This window comes from Corvus moneduloides, chromosome Z, assembly GCF_009650955.1.
Source record: "Corvus moneduloides isolate bCorMon1 chromosome Z, bCorMon1.pri, whole genome shotgun sequence".
NCBI lineage: Eukaryota > Metazoa > Chordata > Aves > Passeriformes > Corvidae > Corvus > Corvus moneduloides.
The window spans coordinates 16,538,232-16,558,794 of record NC_045511.1 but is presented as its reverse complement, the minus strand read 5'-3'; the positions used below and the strand labels follow the sequence as shown (position 1 = coordinate 16,558,794).

At 39.4% G+C, this 20,563-nt stretch overlaps 1 protein-coding gene across 2 annotated transcripts in view; it reads left to right on the top strand.

Moving 5' to 3' along the window:
* DNAI1 (dynein axonemal intermediate chain 1) overlaps positions 1–20,563 on the top strand; it is a 138,326-nt gene that overhangs the window by 3,577 nt on the left and 114,186 nt on the right. For both annotated transcript variants that reach the window (XM_032096853.1, XM_032096852.1), the window contains exons 2-9: positions 7,926–7,988; positions 9,815–9,904; positions 10,815–10,895; positions 12,683–12,809; positions 14,195–14,295; positions 15,063–15,233; positions 16,950–17,009; positions 19,089–19,223. In XM_032096853.1, coding sequence (XP_031952744.1) covers positions 7,926–7,988; positions 9,815–9,904; positions 10,815–10,895; positions 12,683–12,809; positions 14,195–14,295; positions 15,063–15,233; positions 16,950–17,009; positions 19,089–19,223 — 828 coding nt within the window. The remainder of the gene's footprint in view (positions 1–7,925; positions 7,989–9,814; positions 9,905–10,814; positions 10,896–12,682; positions 12,810–14,194; positions 14,296–15,062; positions 15,234–16,949; positions 17,010–19,088; positions 19,224–20,563) is intronic.

The window sequence follows — 20,563 nt, the reverse complement described above, 5'->3', positions numbered from 1 at the left end:
GTATGCTCCTGGGTAATGAGAGAAAGTGGCCAGTGATTTTGAGATTGTTATTTTGAACATGTTTGTCAGATTGGAAGTGTTTGTTCCAGAGTTCAGCGCCTTTGCTATGTAGCTCAAGGAAAAGCCCTGAGTGACCAGTGTAGAGCACACTGTGCTAATGTGTACCTCTCTGGCTGTACCCACCTCAAAGAGAAGCAAGATCTTGTTATGGCTCTTTAGCAGACATTGCACACATTTGGCATTTAAAATACAAAACCAGACTGTTCAATCTTATCAGTTAGGGCTAACCCCACTGTCAGGAACAGATCACTTAAGCAGTGTTAAGAAGGAGTCTGAATTAGGACAGTGAGACATTTCTTGTTACCCTTGTGGTCTTAAACCTACTGACATGGAAACAGCTTCTTTGCTGTGCAGCAAGTCATAAAAGAAACAAATAGACCCCTTCCCCAAATACAGAAAACAATCAGACACAGTTTACTTTTTTTGTATTTTCTTTTTTTTTTTTTTTCTTCCCTTGAAAAGGCTTTTAAGGTGCTTACTTGTTCTTTAACATGCATTAAACCACCCTCAGAATATAAAATAAACATTCCATTTAGTGTAGCTCAGAAAACATTATAGAATGTATTGGCAAATAGTGCTTAAATTGGCATCCCTAGTGTGTGCAAATAAATACCTGCTGCAGGGCAGGCTAGAAGTGACTTTTTTCCATGTTGTGATTTCTTGTGCCTTGTCCCAGCTGGCGGTTTACTATGGAGTTTACTAATATTCAAAACAGGAATAAAAAGCTAGCAGGAAACTTATTAAATGGTTTTACAGGAATGCCAGGCTTAGCTCTCATACTGTCTCTACCTCTTTCTTTTAGAATCCAACAGGCACATTACTACATTACAAGTACATTACATGTTTCCCACAATTCTGGTTAATCTCTGTACTGTGCTGCAGAGGAAGTGGGAATGGCTGTCTCTGCTCAGGAAGATGAACGAAACTTAGCAGGGGCATTCTGATTCCTCAGCCTTGTAGCCTGATTGTATCATGGTGACAGCTAGCATGGGAGCAGAAAGGCTGCAGGAGTGTCTCTTTAATGATAATAAAAAAATATAGTTTGGGTTTGTCATTTGCCCTGATGAGTGTTTCATTAATATGTAATCAATTTTCAGCCCTTGGAAAATTTGCTTAATATTAACTGACACTTCAGCTTGGCAGAGTGACCAACCTGCATCCTCCCTGCCACTGAGTTCTCTGGTATTTTAGGCTGGATCTGCAAATCCAGGATTATTTGTCCAAATTTATGATTTAAGCATAGGGAGAAATTTCTCATTCCTTAAGTAGTCACTGAATAGTGGTGTCTGGCTCCTCACCATACAGTGACCCATTGCAAGACCTAGTCTGAAAAGGACAGTTTAATCTGGCAGTAATGGGCGAAAGATGTACCAGCCAGCAAAGGCCGTAGTGACAACCCTTATCCTGGATGGCAGCACAGCACAAGTGGTAACAATCATTGCATCTCCTACTTGGATAGTCAGGGCAGGCCCTGGATCTGAACCTGAGGAATTGACACATTTTTCCTGAAGGCTTTCTGTGGTCACTAATTCAGGATTCAGCCCGGTTCTTAAATGAACACTGGCTCTTGAGAGTAAATCTCTGCTTCCTAGGTCACCAGAATGATTTATTTACCACCAGAATTGCCACTGACAAGTCAGAGGTTTTGTGCAGCAGATGATGAAATGGTTGAAAAGTAGGGCTCTATAAAAAAACAGCTCAAAAGGAAACAGACTTGGAAAAAACTTCAGAGCTTTTGCTATTCAGTGAAAAATACCAAATAGCAATAGGTACTGATAGTCCTGTCTGGTTTGTATAAATTCATTTAATGAGTCTCAGATCAGCAGTTAGTGACTGTCATGTCACCAACAAAAGGGAGAGCCATGTGAAAAAACATGCAGATAGAGTGAGCTAGAAGAACAAGACTGAATGCATGCTTGAGTGTGATTTTTTTATTTTCTTCATTGCAGGGTAATCTGGTAACGTGTTACTAGGGTGTTGAGGGCAAAACTTCTACTAAACATTGCACGTCTTTGATGGTTGCCCTCCCCTTCTTTTTCTTTTTGGATGCAGAAATATGATCGCTCTTATGAAATGCCAGCCTGGTAGTGCTTTCTTTTAAAACTTTTTTTCATTTACTGCAATGGTCTTTAGAAAGTAGCCAATAGTTTCTTCTTATTTTTGTTTTCCTATTTTATGACTACAAAAAAATTAAGTATATATTACCCAGACATCCTACCCAAAATACAGTTGAAAATGCTTGTTGGATAGCTCATCAGCAGGAAAACTCCCTGCTGAAGGACTTGATTTTGCAGCTATTTGTACCTCTCGGTGGCTTGTTTGCAATAAAGGGCGCTGTGAGGAGGGAAAGGAATATTAAATGGCATTTAAAACATCACTTTTCATCTGTTCCATCTGTTTCATGTGTTTCATCACTTTTCATTTTTATCATCCTGTTGGATTATGGTATCTTTGCTGTAGTCAATAGTTAAGTTGTCTTGTAGCATAGCAGATGTCTGGCCCAGGGAAGAATTCCTAGGTGTGTCTATCATACACACCCTGGAAGAAGGATCCAGAAAGAAACAGTCACTTGGGTCTTCTGTAGCCTTAAAACATGATTAGCCTCTATGAATTCTGACTCTGGCATTTTTCTCTGGCGTGCCTGAGCACCTCGCGGAGTTGTCAGAGTTATGATGGTGACCTGGAGGTGAGAAAGTCCTTAATGCCTCCTGCCTGTTCCTTAGTTCCCTAGCAAATATGTCTTGTTTTTCCTAATACAAATTCCTCTTCCTGTTAATTAATACTTTTATTAAAGCCAGGGATAGCAGCACATTTATTAGGAAGATCTATGAGGACTGTTTTTTTTGGTTTTTTTTTTTTTGGTAGCAAAACCGTCTTTAGTTTATCTAGAATTTTCTGAAATGTAACTATTTGGATTGAATAGTCCTTTGTCGGATGTCTGACTTATGCTATGGATTGCAAAAAGCCCCTACCACTCTAGATGCTGAACAATATAAACCAATAAACTATAAACCTGGGAGGACTGAAGGGAGGCAGGAAACCTACAAAAACAAAGTATGTGATTATGGAATTAAGCTGTGTATCATAATGCCTGTGTCCAATGGGATGAATTGAATGTTTCCCCGGCAACCTTAATTCTCACATTTTCTAAGTTCTGAATGCTTCTCTTTGAGATGTTAATAATAGTCTGTTAACTTTTTTTTCCCCTTTAGCTAATGCACGACACAAAAATGTTCTTGAATTTTAAACATGCATATGAAGGCAAGTTATTGTTAACATCTTATAAGTGAATATACAATCATTATGTTGATTCACAATTATAGTTTATTTTTTATTTGTATTGCAGATGTGTTCGTGACCTCTTCCCTATTGTACAAACACTGTGTGATGTATTTTAAGTAGCTGTCAGAGCAAAAGGATTACATTTTTTTTTATAGTTTATGGGTAGTGCATTGTTACAGTAAAAGGAAGGATCAGGAAACAGTAACAATCATTCTGAGCCATGGTGGCAGGACACAAACTACCTAGGTGGTATTGAGGACTATTTGCAGCTAATGTAGCAGAGAGAAGTTTTAAAGTAATGTATGAAAAAGGACAATGTGCTGGCTTTGGAAAGATTTACAGGGAGCAGGAGCTTGCAAAAAAACCCAGGAAAAGAGCAAAGCGCAGATACACCAATAAAAAAGGATGTCAGGACTGCCCTTTTCATCAAGTGGCACAACAGTACTGTCTGTGCTATTATCTGAATTAGGAGTCAAAGATTTCATATTCTTGACTTAACGTTTGCTCCCCAACTTGCTTCTTGTAATAGTTTTAAACAGATCTACTAGTTTTGATGACCTTCACCTACTGCTAATATTGTCAAAATACTAGGATCTTATCTTCCCTCATTTTATTTTTTTCATGTTTGTGCCACCTTTCAGCTGGGTTCCAAAAGTTTGAGATATTTCAGGATGAACTTTCTGCAGCATAGACAGCAGTAGCAGGAATGATCCTTGCAGAGCAAAGTATGTCTTCTGCTTTTTATGCTGACTTCTTTAGAGTACTGAGTCAAGTGGAGTTACAGTCTCTACCTTCACTTGCAAGAGTCCAGAATATCCAACAAATAAGACATTCAACTTTTGTTGTTGTTGAAGTAGGTCTCTGTGTTGTGAGGGATGTTTTATCTGGGCAGGAGACAAGAGTTTTACTGAACGACCCCAGAATAAGCTAAGGACCAGCTCCTTCCTAGACTGCTTCAGGTATGGCTGTCGTATCTTTGTGGAGCACACACGGAAGAAAGCCCCAGGCCCACACTGATCTCTGTGTGCTGGGTCCTATCCTCCCACTTCAGGCTTAGCACGACTTTGGAGTGGGCTGTGTCCATACTGTGCAGCATTTGGCCAAGCATCTGTGTGGTAACGAAGTAGTTCTAAAGCATAACTGTTCAGGTTGGAGGGAGTGGTTGGAGCTTCTTTAGTTCAAAATACCAGAAATAGTAAGTATAATTTTTTAACTTTCCTATCAGTCATGTGCTTGCTCCCTGCTGTAGGGAGCTACTTTGCTTAGTTCCAGGGAGCCCCAAAGCAAGCTGTCACAGTCAGCAAGTAGAGGCTGGTAGGAAAGCAGGCATGAGACGTGGAGAAGTCTGGTAAATCTCACTGACAGATGCAATTAAACCTCTTCCTTGAACACCCTCTCTCAGTCATACACAACAGCTATCCTTTGATAAAGGTTAAAAACATGCATAGGGTCAAAGTTAAGACTTTCAGAGCCTGGTTCTGCATTTTGCAATAGTCTGTCAACTTTGTTGCACTCAAAATCTTGTATATGGGCAAAGAGAAGGCACAACTTATAAAACTAAAAATTTCATGTCAGTGTGACTGAAATTTTAGTCTAAACATTATCATCAGTCCGGATGTCTTCATTATAGAAAATAAGAAATATTTCAGTGCAAAAAAAAAATTCATTAGTAGTGATAAAGCGGTTAGAGTTGTTGCATGCAAACTTCCCAGTTTCTACCTCTTTTCTTGTACTGTGCTCACACTTCTTCTGTTCTTCTGGTTCCTAAAGTTGATAGTTTAATTTTACTGTTGGTGGTGGTGTTGGTGGGGATGTTATGACAAGCTGTCACCTGGACACCTTCGTTGGGGACGATAAAATGTCCATTTTGATGGTTTCTTCTTCACGTGGAGTTTCTTTTATGTGTTAGCTAATCTATTTTCACAGGTTTCCCTTTCTCCATTGGTCTGGTGTTCCACACTACACTCAGTGTTACTGCATATGATGCTTTTTCAGTGTGATAGATATTTTTTCTTTGTTTTCTTTGCTGCCCGTAAACCAGGTTTTGTTCAGTTTCCTTGTCTGCAAATTTGCAGTTCTCTAACTGGCCAGTGGTGAGATGCTTTCAGCTGTGGAGTCTCCGATGTCAAGAATGTGCCCCATGTCTTACCATCCCCTGCCTGTACTCCTCCATGCCATGTCCTGGGTCTCCTCAGGGTGTCTCTATCAAACCAGGCCTGTACTGTATCATTAAATTACTATCATAAAACCAGCATAGTACTGTACAAAGACAAAGGAAATAGAGCCAGCTAGCCACAGGTCCCTGGTTGATTAGAAAACTTGTTCATGCTCTACCCTACATACCCTTTATGGTCAGGGTTTGTGCTGCTTCTTTCCAGTGCACTCATAGCTCTAGCTTTTCTTTAGTCTCACTTTTGGATTTTAACACTGTTGCAGATATTTATTCACAGGTGGCTCTTTGGATTATGTTAATTCAAATCTGTGCAACTGCTAAAGCCAATTATCCCCAGATTGCCTTGTCAATGCCTTTGCTAATGGATAAATGCTTTTGTAGACCCACTTATAAAGGGTAATAGTAAGTAGACTTTGTTTCATGTTTAAAATTAAGAATTTGGTTTCACTTTATATCTGAATAAAATTCTGCTCTGAAAATCTGTTTCGGTCACATCTAATTCACACATAGCAGGATCCTTGTCAGAGAGAATCCTCTGTTGCCCATTGCCAAGCAATCACATAGGGGAGACAGGCCAGCTGGGTGATCCAGTGTTCTCAGTAGTGGTTGTGACACAGGAGCTCTTGGCCCCTCTGCTCGGCAATCAGTCCACTATAGTGGGACTATAAAGAAAATCTTTTAACTTTTATTTTCTCTACCTTCATCATAAAAATTTGTATTTCAAAGTGAGGCACATTTTCTAAGCATAGAAATGTATTGTTCTGCTCATTTTTCATCGCTTTTAATATGTATCTTCTGCAATAAAGATAATCCCAAATGCCTTGTTAGTAACAGCAGTTTTATATGTTTTAGCTTTTACAAAGAGAAATAACACAGAGACACCATCTCACATCTTTGCTGCACTTTGTTCTCCTCTGAAAATATTTCTTTTCTGAATTCTTATTGTCAAGTCTTAACAAGTAGTGAGGCGTGACAAACAATGCTTGGGTTTCTGGGTCAAAGTCTTTATGGCTGCTTAATTGTTTAATACATAGGAAGTAGGTGGTGGAAATGAATATTAAATTTTCGTAATTAAGGGGAATCATGAGGGGAGTGTAGGAATCTCTGTAGAGGCTTGTGCTCCTGAAAGTGTTCATAAGACATATGGAAGAGAAGAGGAAGAATAGATATTGTGATAAAGCTGGCCTTTCTAGAAGAACTAGGAAAACCAGATGAGAGAAACAATTGGCTGACTTAAAAAGCAAGCATGGATTCTGTGCATTACCATGTAGTTGTACCACAGGAGTCCTTGCTGTGGAAGTTGTGTGTGTTAAAAATGTGCATGGATTCCAAAATGACAGCATAAATTTGTGGAGAAAAAGGTTCAGTGATATGAAATAAAAAGGATAGCATTCCTGGTTCAAGTCCCTGTGGCAAGCTGAGAGGGCATCCTGGAGAGAATAAAATAGATACCTTCTTTTAAATAGTATTGGTGAGAGATACTTGGCTAGGTGGACCTTTGATCTGAGCTGAAAGGCAGTCTCTAATGTTCTTCTGAAGAAAATCTATCAGCCCATGGGAGCTTGCTCTCCCACCCCTTCTTTTTCCTTGCCTCTTGTCTAGGACCCCTTCTTTTCTCTCTCAAAGTGCAACACTTTTTTCCAAGTAACTCTGCTTTTTTCATCCATACCATCAAACGTTATTTGTGATCCATCCTGAAACTGTTCTTGCCAAGGTTTCTAATGTTGTTTCCTTTGCTTGATTTATCAGCTCTCTCTTCCTTCAGGGTTCATGGTCCTGTCTATCCCTCAGCGTCTCCTCAAAAAGATCCTCTTCATTTCTTTTCCCACTTTCTGTTAAATTTTCACAAAGCTTTGTCACTGGTGCCCTTCTGTTATTCCTTAACTCTGGGTAGGATAGTCTCCCATTATAAGGCACCCTATAAACAACTACTTAATTGTTTTCCTTAAAGCCTGTCATAACAAATTTTCTGTGCTTTCATGTGTGCAGGGCGGTTGACAGTGGTTAATTTCCCAGCTGATCATCAGTGTTTTCCATGTTTTTTTAGTGCTGATGTCTTTGCGGGTGCGGATCTACTGTCTTTGGGCTCCCTGTGCCATGCAATCACTTGGGACAGGAGCAGCCTCTTAGTGTGTTTGACCAAGGCACTAAAATGTGTGTATGACATTTGGGTGTGTATCACAGACAGGCAGTAACTAGGACAGAGCCTGGCATTTCTTCATGCTGATAAACTGCTGTCTTGTGTTGTGAAAGTGACTGTCTTTCCTTCAGATAATTTATGGACAGAATGCTGGCATACTCAGCTTTTAAAACATACCATTGGCGCAAACATCAAACTTTTATTCTGCTTTGGCTAAATTAGGAAAAAAAAATGCTTTGAATGTTTACATTGGATGTGTTCTCACTTCAGGGTCAAGGTGGACCTTCAGGAGGAAAGGCAGGAAAAGCTGGTAAAGCTGGACGTAAAAGATGGGTAAGATTCTCAAGTCTTAAAAAATGCTTTTTACTTTTTTTAGCTATGAGATGCAAAAAGGATTTAGTCTGAACAATGAGGGTTTTTTAATAAAATTGGTAGAATATCAACTGATTCAGCAGTAAGAGGTTGCTGTAGGTTTCCACTGAGAAGGAAAATAAACCAGCAAGTTAGGATGAAAAATATCACCTTGAACAAAGGCACAATTTAGGTAAAATGCAATATGAAAAGATTAAAATAAAATGTTTGGGGTGTGAATTCCAAAATACAAGCTGACTCAGAAAGTGAGAAAACAGCCTGCTCACTTTAGAAAATTTGAAGTATAGCCCACATTCACTTAACAAAGAAGTACAAGCATTAGAGAAAATAGCATTTACTTTTTTCACTCACCAGAATGTTTTTACTTTTGGGCAAAGAAATGATTAGAATACCCTGATTTAATCTACCTTCCTCTTATTTAGCTCCATTGACATGGATTGAAGAACAGTCTACATGCATTTAAACAGGAATGTTGATAAACAGCTTTTCACTTTCTTGAGACAAATCACAGTCTCATTAAATGTTCCTCTTTTCACCATTTAAAAATGGAAAGTTATTTACTTTTAAATGGAAATCATGTATAAAAATGTTAAAACCACAATACTTCGTGTCTGATTCACTAGGGAAAACAGCCACTGAACTAACTGGCATCGAATTGTGTATGATAAATGTCCTACAAGCAGGTGTTCATGTGGAGAGCATTAAATCACAAACAACTGTTCTGGCATCATCATCTCTTGTGCACCAGAGCGCCTGACCTTCCTTACAGCTTGCCTCATTTAGGCTCCCTTGGGGAAAAAAATAAGGCTGCAGCCTGTGACTTTCCCTTGGCGCTTATGCAAAATTCTCTGTTGCTTTCAGCCACTGCACATTTTGACACAGCGTTGTGCTTTTTACCTTTGTGGTGCTCTGCCCGTAGCAAAGCATTGCTGGGTCCAGCCTCTATAACTGCAGCCATAAGCTGTACTTATGCCTTGGACTCATCCTCAGCTTTGTATGGCTATAAAGTTAGCAGGCCTGAGAGAACTGTATTTACAAGAAAGATTGATTTATTTTAAATCAACTCATTACACATTTTGAAGTTAAGGGAGAAATTTTGCCTGAAGCAGTGAAGCACTTTAATCAGCAGCTCTGTGTTCTGACAGTTGTTTCTGTAAGGACAATTAATTGAAATGCATTCCTGCAGTGATTCATTTTCTTTTTAATGACCTTTAATCATGACATCAACCCAATGCTAGCACAGGGAGAGCAGCAGTCTATTTTTGGGAGAATGGAGACATGCTGGCCTTTGCAAGAAATTGGTTAACATTCCTTCAGGAGCCACATCCCTGCAGCTTTGTATTTTGAACTGAATTCTAAGAGCAGCTTATAGAATAACACATCAGGAGTAATTGCAGCTTCTTGGCTTGTGCCCTTGAGCAGTCCTTAAGTCCTATAATACCCTTGGGTATTATGTAGCAAGGGAAACAGAATTGCCAAGTTTTAAACTGAGATTGAAGCGGAATCGCTTGAGTTTTGTTATTGGAGTTAATCCAGTTTTGTGACAGGGCAGAAATTATCTTCAGACTGCAGCTCCTCCAACCCCCTGAACTCTTGCTGGCAAGTTTAGCCATATGAAAATCTTCAGATTTTGGCCTGCCATTTGTGTTCTTCTGCTCTGCTCAAAGCAAAAATGGGTGGGGGAATGTTGTTTTTATCTCTTTGCTCTGTGCCTCAAAAAGTGCTTTGGCAAGGAGCAAAACAGTCACAGTCTTGTTGTACTGCTGAGCTTGTCATTCTTGTTCTAGGATGAAGATGACTCCCCTGAAATGGGAGACGACTGGTTGACAGCAAGGGCTGGAGTCAGATCCCCAGATCAACTGGAGCTGACTGAAGTTGTGAGTAAAGCAATGCCTGTCTTGTCATGAGATATGTACAAAACTCTATAAGCAGAAGCCTACCCCTTGGTTTTGGGGAAAATTCTGCAAGAGTAAAACTTCAGTACTTGCTGAAGTACAGCGTCTGCAGTACCAACTGAAATGGCTTCAAAAGGAGAACATGGAGAGTGTGCTTTGAAATCCATTTCTGGTTTTGAAACACTAACTGCCTGGAGGTGATCCAAAAGGGAAAATGCGGCTGGGGCTTCACTCAGTTAAGGAGGACCCAGAGCCAACCCTGAGCTTTACAGGTGCCTGTGTGCGATACACAGGACAGGGAAGTGTCCTACAATTTTATTGCGATTTCTTCCCAGATAGATTCAGTAGCACTGCTGTTGGTCACCCTTCCAACTGCAGTTGTTTCTCTCTGTTCACTGCCTTATAAAACTCTAGCATTGTTCCCTGCCCTTCAACTATCTGTGAAAGGGAAGCTTTATGTACTTCCCCCAACTCAGGGAGTAAAAATAGTTAACAGCAGTACTTCTCTTTGTTCACAGTGGTCAATCCTGAAAGCACTGCTACTGAGCTTATTGTTTCTTTTTGTACAGTGTAAATTTTGAAGACACAAGTTGTCTGTCTCACCCTATAGAATGCAGCTAGCATTTTTCAAGTGCTACCATGTCTTAGATAAGAAATAACATTGAGAAACCCCACTGAAATACTGTAGTAGGAAGCAGGATGACTGTTCTGGATTCCACTATGAGCCAGCTTGGCCCCAAGCACTGTTCTTGTGGTGGCATCAGCTGCACATGAGGTATCTGCAACAAACTGAACATCATAGAACTGAGCATAAACTCTGTGATTTTTGTTGCTGTACATTGTATTAGTAGTGAAGTTTTATTTACAATACTATTTTGTTTCCATTCCAAAGGAATTAAAAAAGGAAATTACACGTACCTTGACAGCTAAAAATCCCCATATTCCCCGGGATATCGTCAGATACAACTTTAAAGTAAGTGTGACATGACCCATAAAACCAGAACTTTTTGCAATTAACTGGTTTTGTGTTTTCCTTTGATTTATAACCAGGTAAATTTTCTTTCAATGCGGCTACATCTTGTTACATATTTACTGCCAATGGTTCTTAAAGGGTTTTTGTAAAGGGTAAAAGTCTAGAAGCATGGATGTATTTATTTAGAAATAGGATATCACAATTACAGAACAAGATCTGTCAGTGAAGGTAATTAATGCAGCTAATCTCAGGTAGTAACTTTTCCCATTCTCTGGTGGTTAAAGCACAAAAGGCAAGGCTTTTCTCAGTCAGTTAGAGTTATGCCTCAGTATCCACACATGAAGATTGAATTATAGGAGAGCTCAGAAATGTGTCTTGTGAAATCACTGACCACCTTTATTCATGATGAATAGGAGTGAGCAACAGACAACCACAAAACATTCAAGAGTCACACCTTCAAATTTGTGTGTGCAGGGCACACACTTCATTACCCTGGAGCAGCCTTCTTCCCCTACCATATACAGCCAGCAACACAGGCAGTCACACGGGAAGGGGGGAGTGGTGCCTTTGCCTCCCACTCCTCCCTGGGAAGGATTACACACCCTGAAAGAAAGGGCATGGGGACAGCTCCTCCAACTCTGGCATTGAATTATCCCCAACTTCAGGCAGGTGTCGTGGTTTAATCCCAGCTGGCTACTAAGCCCCACATAGCCACTCACTGACTCTCCCATGGTGGGACAGGGGAGAGAATCAGAGGAGTAGAAGTGAGAAAACTCATGGGTTGAGATGAAGACAGTTAATAGGGAAAACAAAAGCTTTGCAAAGCAAAACAAGGAATTTGTTCCCCGCTTCCGTGGGCAGGAAGTGTTCGGCAATCCCTAGGAAAGCAGGGCCCCATGTCGCTTAACGTTTACTTGGTAAGATACACCCCATCATTACAAACATCCCCCCCATTCTTCTTCTTCCCCCCAACATTCTTCTTCCCCCAGCTTTATATGCTAAGCATGGCACCATTTGGTATGGAATATCCTTGTGGTTATATGGGTAAGGTAGTGGTGAAGTGGGATGGGGAGCAGAACTCTGTGCAAACGCTGCTCACCAATAACCAAAACATCCCTGTGTTATCAGCACAGTTTTCAGCAAAATCCAAAACACAGCCCCACAGTAGCTACTGTGAAGAAAATGTTCCCTGTCAAAACCAATACCTAAGGGAAGAGAAAACCAGCCAAAATATTCCCAAGTCTGTCTCACCTCTGTTCTACTGTACTTGTTTGACCAACCATTACATGATTGCAGAGAAAGGAAATCAGTTTTGTGGAGTCAAATAAGGTCCTTCTCTTCTACTTGGAGCTGAAGTTTTCCGTATTTATGGTATATAGACAGGTGATCAGTAATCCATATCTTCAAATTCTCCACACTGACTGAAGTGGGCTCAGTGCTATGCTGTGATTGATACAGTAAGCAATCATATATTTAAGAAGAAACTACTGAAGCATCTGTGTTCTGTAGTGGCTTCTGATTGCTTTTAGGTGCAGCTCTAAACTAAATTATACAGATTGAGTTGTTCTTTACTGTAAAGATGGTGAGGCACTGGAACAAGTTGATTCCCCAGTCCTGGCAGTGTTCAAAACCAAATTGAATGCGGCTTTGAGCAACCTGGTCTAGGAGAAGGTGTCCCTGCCCAGGGCAGGGAGGTTGAAACAAGATGTTCTTTAAGATCCCTTCCAGCCTAAACCATTCCATGATTCTGTAATTCTGTGATTTTGTTGAGTTTTCCCTTTTTGTAGGAGCGAGCATACAAGATAGTGGACGATATGGATCAAACAGCCATTCACTTCACTTTGAATGGAAACTTGGTACCCAAAGATTCCGACGAAGGCAGATGCCAGAGTATCAAGTCAAGCTCTGAAGCAGGTAGGTTTATTGTCTGAAATCACAATAATTTTCAGATAGGCGCTGGTTCTGCTTATTCAACATGATGGAATGATCATGCTGCATTACCATGGAATTAAACAGCTCCTACGTTGGCTTGCATCCTTGCTGGCAATCAAAATTAGAAAAAATAATCAGCCAGATGTTTGCTGCAGTCTAGAAAATGGTGTGTGTTTTTTGAGTCATTTGAATGCTAACACTGAAATTTTCAAAGTTATTTAGTGTCTTTTAAACATCTTTCACTACCATTAGTTGTACATACATGTCTGAATATTAGCCTGCTTTGAAAGTTTCAGACGCGGTTTAAAGTATTAAAGCAGAAATGTTTGGAATCTAGGTGATTGTTCGGGACACTATCACATGCTTGACTAGTTCTTAAATTCTGACCAAGACCTCTACTTTCAGACAATGTGAGATACAAAATCCTGAGCTACTTGGACCTTTGATCTGAGTTACTATCACCACTCTTAGTTGTTGAGACAAAAAGATACATTAATGAGAAACTGAAAGCTCTGTTGTTAGCGAAGAGTTCTAGGTTTGAATTTTCAGCAGGGAAGGATGTACTGGCTAGTGATTTTATTGTATTTCTGCTGTTTGTGAAGGGAGAATTTCTGTCACAATGAGTGTTCTTTCAAGGTGGTAACTGCCAGGCACAATGATAACACTAGATAAGCTCCTGAGAATAGTTCTTACTTTCAGCTTCTAAGGGTCAATGTCTCCTTTTTTTTTTACACTTAACAAACTGTGCATGATGATTTGAAGTAGGGAAAAGTGCTTAACAGGATCTTCAATGCCATGAAATCATGGATTTTTGGCAGTGTTTTTCGTACATTCCAAAGCAATTAGTTTCAAGTGGCTCGATGCTATCATGGTTACAGTCAAGGCTGTGATTGGTACATAGACATCCATCATTCTCTAACAAGACTAGTATATTAATTTTTATCCATATAAACAAGAACAACCATGTTATAACTTCTGTGTGCCTTGAAAACATTCTTAGTAGCTGTACATAACTGCAGACAATTTTGGAGGATAGAAGGGTCTAGAGCTGAAGGGATAACCAGAAACAAAGTCACGCAGATCAGAAATGGGTTACAGAAGTTTGCTCTGAGTCAAAATATTTACTTTTTATTTCAGTTCATCCAGAAATACTGCAGATGCATTCTAGAAATAACATCGTCACCTTTTGTGGCTTTGAGCAAACAATTGTTCTCCAAAGTGGGGATTTGTTACTGTGTTGTCTAATGAGACAGCATTAGGAAAGGGTACATATGTACATCAATGCTCCAGAAGACAGAGGATCTGCAGAATATTGGATAGGATGTCCTGTTATTCCAGACTCATTCCTTTATCCCTTCTGTCATCAGAAAAGACTCCTGTTGAGGAGGAAAATGCTCCTGTGGAGGCTTCTGCTGAGACAACTGAAAAGGCAGAGGTTAAAGATGAAGAACCCACAGGAGATGCTGAGGTAATTCTCTGTCCATTTTATTTTTAGTATTAGCTTTTAAATTGCATTACTATAAAATGGGTTTGCTTCTGTGATTGATTCTTTTGTGTCTGAGATGTCAGTGCTGTAGGTGAGAACCTGCAGGTTCTGCTGGACAGCTGGGGTCCTGCTGCCATTTTTCAGGTGCAGAAGCTGTGTAGAGGGATCATACCAGATCTACCTTTATCCAGATATTCTATCAAAATAGAGTGTAATTTGCTGGATTCTGGAATCTTCCTGAACAGTATGTCCATTGGTGAAAAACAGAATGTGGAGGGGTGAAAGCAGCAGGCATAACTGAATGAAATAAATAGTGGCCCATTTTAAAGGCAGCTGATAGGAAAGGAGTAGCCTGTGAGAAGTTTATTCTTATCCACACAGTGTCATAACCCACACAGTGTCAGAGTTTCAGGTGAAACTTGTTGTCTGGCAAGGAAATGACATTGCAGGGTAATGGGTCTCTAACAGAGTCTTCTGGTCCCTGAGTCCCTTTTACCAAAGGCAGCTGTGCTGTATTTTCTCTCTCATGTCAAGTTTTGTTTTAAAGCAATTTCAGTTCCTGGGTTTCTGTATTCCTGTTTAGATATCATTTCAGAATCTCCTTGATCTGAGTGCTGAAAGTGTCCTAATTTGGATCTTAAGTATTTGAATTTTCAATTACAGTCTCCTTCACTAGGCAGCAGTCTGAGAAGAAAAGAAAGGGACAACTGGTTCTCTCAGGGTGGAGTCACTGCTGTATTTTCTTGCAGGCTGCAGAAGAGGGAGAAGGAGAGGCAGAGACAAAGGGAGCAGAAACAGCTGAAGAAGCTGAGGCAGCAGAGGCAGAAGAGCCTCCTCCCCCAAAAGCGCCAGAGAAGAAGCTTGCAAACCAGTTCAACTTCATTGAGAGAGGTACAACTACGTACCACAATCCTCTGCGGGTATGTTGCTGTTTGCTTCAGTGACTTGGAGGATCTTTCCTTTGGGAGGGCATGTAGATCATCTGTGTTTGTGTCATATCCTGTGATCTGTCCATACTATTAGGAAAAAAAGTATAGTGGTTGTACTATTGTAAAACATTTGGTGTGGTGAAAATGGTGATAGAAAATTTCATGTCTCATGAACTCTTGGACAGCCTACAAAAAGTTTTGATCCTTCTGTAAGTCCTTAAGCCTCTACTTGGTTATAATATTTTTTCATGTCTATTTTGTCATCTGAAAAAGTACAGAGCAATGATTAGGGTAGTAGCTGAGGACTTGGAATGTGTGAAAGCAATTTCTGTTTGTCACTGGGTACTTTTATGGTCTTGTACGTCAATTCTTATTAATGGATCAGAGATATACATGCCCATATATTAAAAGGACAAGTGTGTTTGGGCTTTTATTGAGCATGGGTACTAGAGTAACAAACGTATGTAAGTGTGACAAATCTGTACTTCACGGTACATCTCCCTCCCACTCTGTGTGCACTTTCCAATCAGTACAGACCTAAAACCTTTTGTTCCTTCCCTAATTTTTTTGCTGAACCTACAGCCATTCCCTGTGAGCATGTTTTCATGGGGCCTTCTGACTGAGCAATCCTGGTGATGTTGGCTCCTGACTAAGTGCTGAAAAAGGAGTTTTCTACATCAGGGATACAAGTTTCAGAGAGAAAATTCTCTTGTTCTTCTTGCTGCAATCGGCATATAGATATCTTCCCCAAGGAGCCTGTCTGTTTTCTTACAGCCATTACACCTAAAGTTAGATGCCTTTACATATGATGCACTTGGCGAGAGAGATGGGTTACTGTGCTGCTGGAGACAGAAGATCTCAGGAGAGTTTGTCCTGCAGTGGGGTGTTTGCTATGAAGTTTGAGCTAAGATTCTGTATCATTCAAAAATCTGAGTGGAGGCCATGGAATTTCTTATTTCTTTGTTCCCAGATCTGCATAATCTCTTCTTCTCAATGTTTTTATTGGGAGAAGCCTGTGTGTCTCTGTATGATTCTGCCTTTGAAAGTAGAATATAGGCCTTAAATAGCTGCATAGTACTGCTATGTGCTGTACAGGATGTGCAGTTTCCACCTCTGAGATATCTTCGTTTCAGAGGTCAGTGAAATGCTATAGGCAGCTTCTTAAAAATGTTCTGACACAGCAGTTTTTTGAAAAAACATGATGTTCTTTTAAAGGAACGTTTCACATAAATATATTAACATATTCCAGACTGTTGATGTAAGGATGGTAAAAATATTATTTCAGTAGCATCAGATGAATTGTTTATAAGTTTCGTTCTGTTCAACTCTTTTGTTCTGACTGTTGTTTCCAATTGGCTTTTTAATATATAGGACAAAACTTTTCAAATTTGGTAGGATGTCATAACTGATACCGTAATTGGTACCAGAACATTTCAAATGGTAGAGGGGAAAAAAAACATTTTAACTTCTTCAAAATTAACTACTGAAGTATTTAAAGTATGTGGGAAAAAATCAGAAGGTCTTGTGAATGTTCTTTTGGTCCACAAAAAAATCTTTCTGTAGTTCCATGATCATCAATAGTGTTGTGCAGTGCTCTAGGAGTCTTTTGGATATCAAGTTATTCATTTGTGCAGACTGTTTCCACAACTGGGCTATGTCACTGCAGAGGGCTTCAATGCTGCTTCTTCGTGCTTTTTCTTTTTTCAGGAAAAAGGATATCAAACTGACCCTGCACCTTATGAAACTTTCTCAGCCAATGTTAACCAGGTATATATATATATATCTATATCTATCTCCTTTTTATCTTTAAAGTTGTTTTAGAATATATTTTGGAAATTGAGGTGTGAGAAAGTTAGAACTGGATTATTGTGTTTGCATTCCTTGCAGTGGAATGAGCTCCTTTATTGTGGCTTTGATCTCTGTTTTGAATCTGACAACAAACTAGTATGACCCTCTCTTCTGCCTTAATGGGTGAACTTGCTCACGGTTTGTGTTTCTAAGGTTCAGTGTCTTGGTTTAGATTCTTTTCACTGGTTTATTTTTTGCCAGCCACCCTGACTTGTCTGCTTTAGAGAGTCTTTCTTAAGTGAATGAAAATGGGGGAAACACAGGGTGAGAATAGTTTTGGATTCAGCAAGAGGTGGGCTGCAACTTGCAGGTACTGGTTCCTCTAGGGACATAGCTCTCTTTTGGAGTATTGTTAAGAATTTGGCATAAGCAGCACCTGGGTTTTTACTTTGTCTAAGTTTAGCTGTATGCAAAAGCAGGTTTCTAAAGCCCAAAGCTGAACCAAATGAGAGCTACAGCATAAGGACCATAGAAGACCTCTTGCAAGAGACTTAGCTCTGTTTTATGTAGTGGAAATGTGCCTATCTGTTCATGATGAAAAACTGTATAGCATTTGCTGCATCTCTTAAAAATGTAAAGAAATTTATTTTGGATGACATTTCACACATGGAATACGTTGTAGCTTTCAGTGGAAAGGGAACCCAGCCAGTTCTGTTGTTTAATTCTCAGATATTTGCAAAAATGTAATTGTGTTTGTCACAGATACAAACATTGTTTCAAAGTAGTGTATCGAACTGGTATTGAAACGTTGTTTTGTTACCAATGAGCAGACGAACACCCAAGAGACGCTGTAAGGTAAGAGCCGCAACTTAAAAAATGCTGTTGTAGGAAAGTGATAGGAAGGGGAGTGAAGGTATCTCTGTCAGGTTAAAAACTGTAATCCATTCTATTCCTAAACCTGAAATTACAGCGTAATTGGCCTGAGATCTTCCCTCCCTCCAGCTGGAGTTTTCTTCCATTTTTCTTCTGACAGTGAGATGTCCTGAGACTTAGAACAGAGGTCTTTCAGATAATTAGGCTGTGACTCAGATTTTGCATTAATGTTTGAAAGCCAAGAGGAAAAGTTCTCCATTGGTTTCTTTTTATATTGTTGACATTTCGGTGGGTCTAAAATAGTGTTTTTATATAAACTCTTTTTTCCCTCAACTCTTTTTTCCTTCATGTTCTTTCTTATGCTCACAATTTCCTATTCCAAACTTTTCTGTTTTCTTCTCATACTTGTCTCATCTTCTTTGTCCTTTCCCTGATGTTTGGAACACCTTACCATCTCATTTCTGCCTGCAAATTTACAACACAATACAGTTTTTGTTTTTTTCTAAAGAGTACTGCTACCTTTATTCCGATGTTCTAGTCTATATTCTGTGTTTGAATCGTGCTCCCTATCCTAAGATGATGTGTCAGATTACCTTTTGTTTTGTTCTGAAAGTAATATACCTGCTTCAGATGCAATACTAGGATTTCGATACTTATGAGTAATTCTTAAGAGAAATTACTTTTGGATCTACTCAAGTAAGACGTGTGTGGCATGTGGCGTAGCAGAAGATGTAAAACTGCTCTCAGTTTCCATTTGATCATATGCTGCAGAGTTGGAGTCCAAGTTTAAATTGTGTTAAGCAACTACAATTTAATTTTCCAACACCACATGAGAAATGTCATAAAGCAAATGTTTAATGCATGTTTCCTATTAAACACTGGCAAATGAGACAAACACAAAGTCCTGCAAAAATAAAGGTGGGGAGTCAAAGCAGCAAGTAAAGTGTAGGAGGAAAGAAATCATTAGTAATGCAGTAATTTGTTCTGAAAGTAAGACCTGCTCCATCATGTTTTAAAAATCCTGGACCTCAACTCATCACTTTTTGTGCAAGAAGGCAGATGTTCAGCTAATTCCAGCAGCAGTGGTACTGTTGTGATGACCATCATGTTTTTGTGATGGTGTAGATGGCTGTTCTAAGGAATATGATCAGGTCCTGATAAATCCTGCCTCTGTCTGTCTCTCAGTGGTATATCTATGATGCCTATATGGAGGAACTTGAGAGAATGGAAAAGGCAAAAGAGAAAGAAAAAGCAAAACCTCAGGTGGTAAAGAAAGAAGATAAGAAAACAGGAAGAAAGTTATCCTATGTGGAGCCACAGGTATGTTTCATAATGCGGAGGAAAAGGCTGTTCAAAGTGGTGGTGGGTGCATCTGTAGAGCAAGTCAGGTGAAAGCAAATCATGCTGGCTGGGTAGCTTGTTGTCTTAGTGGGCAAGTAACAACTTTAGGAAATGCAAAAATTAGTTTTTGCTAGAAATTGTATTTCCAAAACAGGATTTCTGTTGTGCTGTATAAAACAGGATTTTGATTTTGCATAATGTTATTTTCAAACCTGATTTCCAAGTGAGATATATAGCTTTCAGGTTTTGTGCATTGTGTTTGTGTTGCATTTTTGATTATTACGTGAGGGATAAAAGAACTAAATACGTAGAAACACCCTGTGATTTTTCGAAGAATTTTAAGTGATGATGCTTTTACATACAATGTTTCAATCTGAAAGGCAATGAAATTTAGGATTATTTCAAAATATAGCACTGTAGTAAAACACTTTTCACTATTTTTTAATTTTCATTTTTAATGATTTTATAGAATTATGATTTATACATTTTCTAATTATAGATATGTAAGTGGCATGCTTCTCAGAGTATGAGGTGTCCTAACACCTGCTACGCCTGGAGCTGATGCTGTGACCTTGCTGTGAGGGTGATACTGACTCCCAATTCTCTGTCAGGAATAGCCTAGGAGTGCCTTGTGGGAATTACATGGTTCATTCCACCAGAGGGAAACTATCCCCATCTTAAAAATATCATCCCACTTCAAGCATGGAGTGTACAATATAGAGGATGATATGGCAACCCTGAAAGATTTTCTTCTTGTTCCAAAATATTTTGAATGGGTTCAGGAAGTTTCTATTACGGTTTAAGTGGCTGGTTCTTTCTTCCCCAGTCTAAGGTAAACCATTTGGAAGGCAAACTGAAATAATTTCTGTAATGGCTGGAGCACGATATACTGAGAAATATAATACAGAATCATGGAAATCAGTTCATAATTTGCTCCTAGAATAGGTGTAGACTTATCAACATAAGTAATACATATATATATATAGAGAGAGAGAGATATGTATATATGTGTGTGTGTAATAAGACTCCTGAAACTGGCTTTAGCTCTTTCATGCCATATGGCCAATACAACAGCAGAGGATTTGGCTGGTTTAGCCATGAAGCAGCACTCTGCCAGTATAAACCTTACAGTATAAACAGACCAGGAACATGTTCTGACAGGCTTCTTCCTGTGAATTGTGCCATGGAAATTCGCAGTCCTTTTGAAAACCAGTAAACCTTTCACCTGAGTATGTTTCAGAGAATTAAGCCTGAAGTCAACATCACAATTATAGGCTTAAAGGGTGGTCTGCTAAAAACTGATAATGGAAACAAAGTAA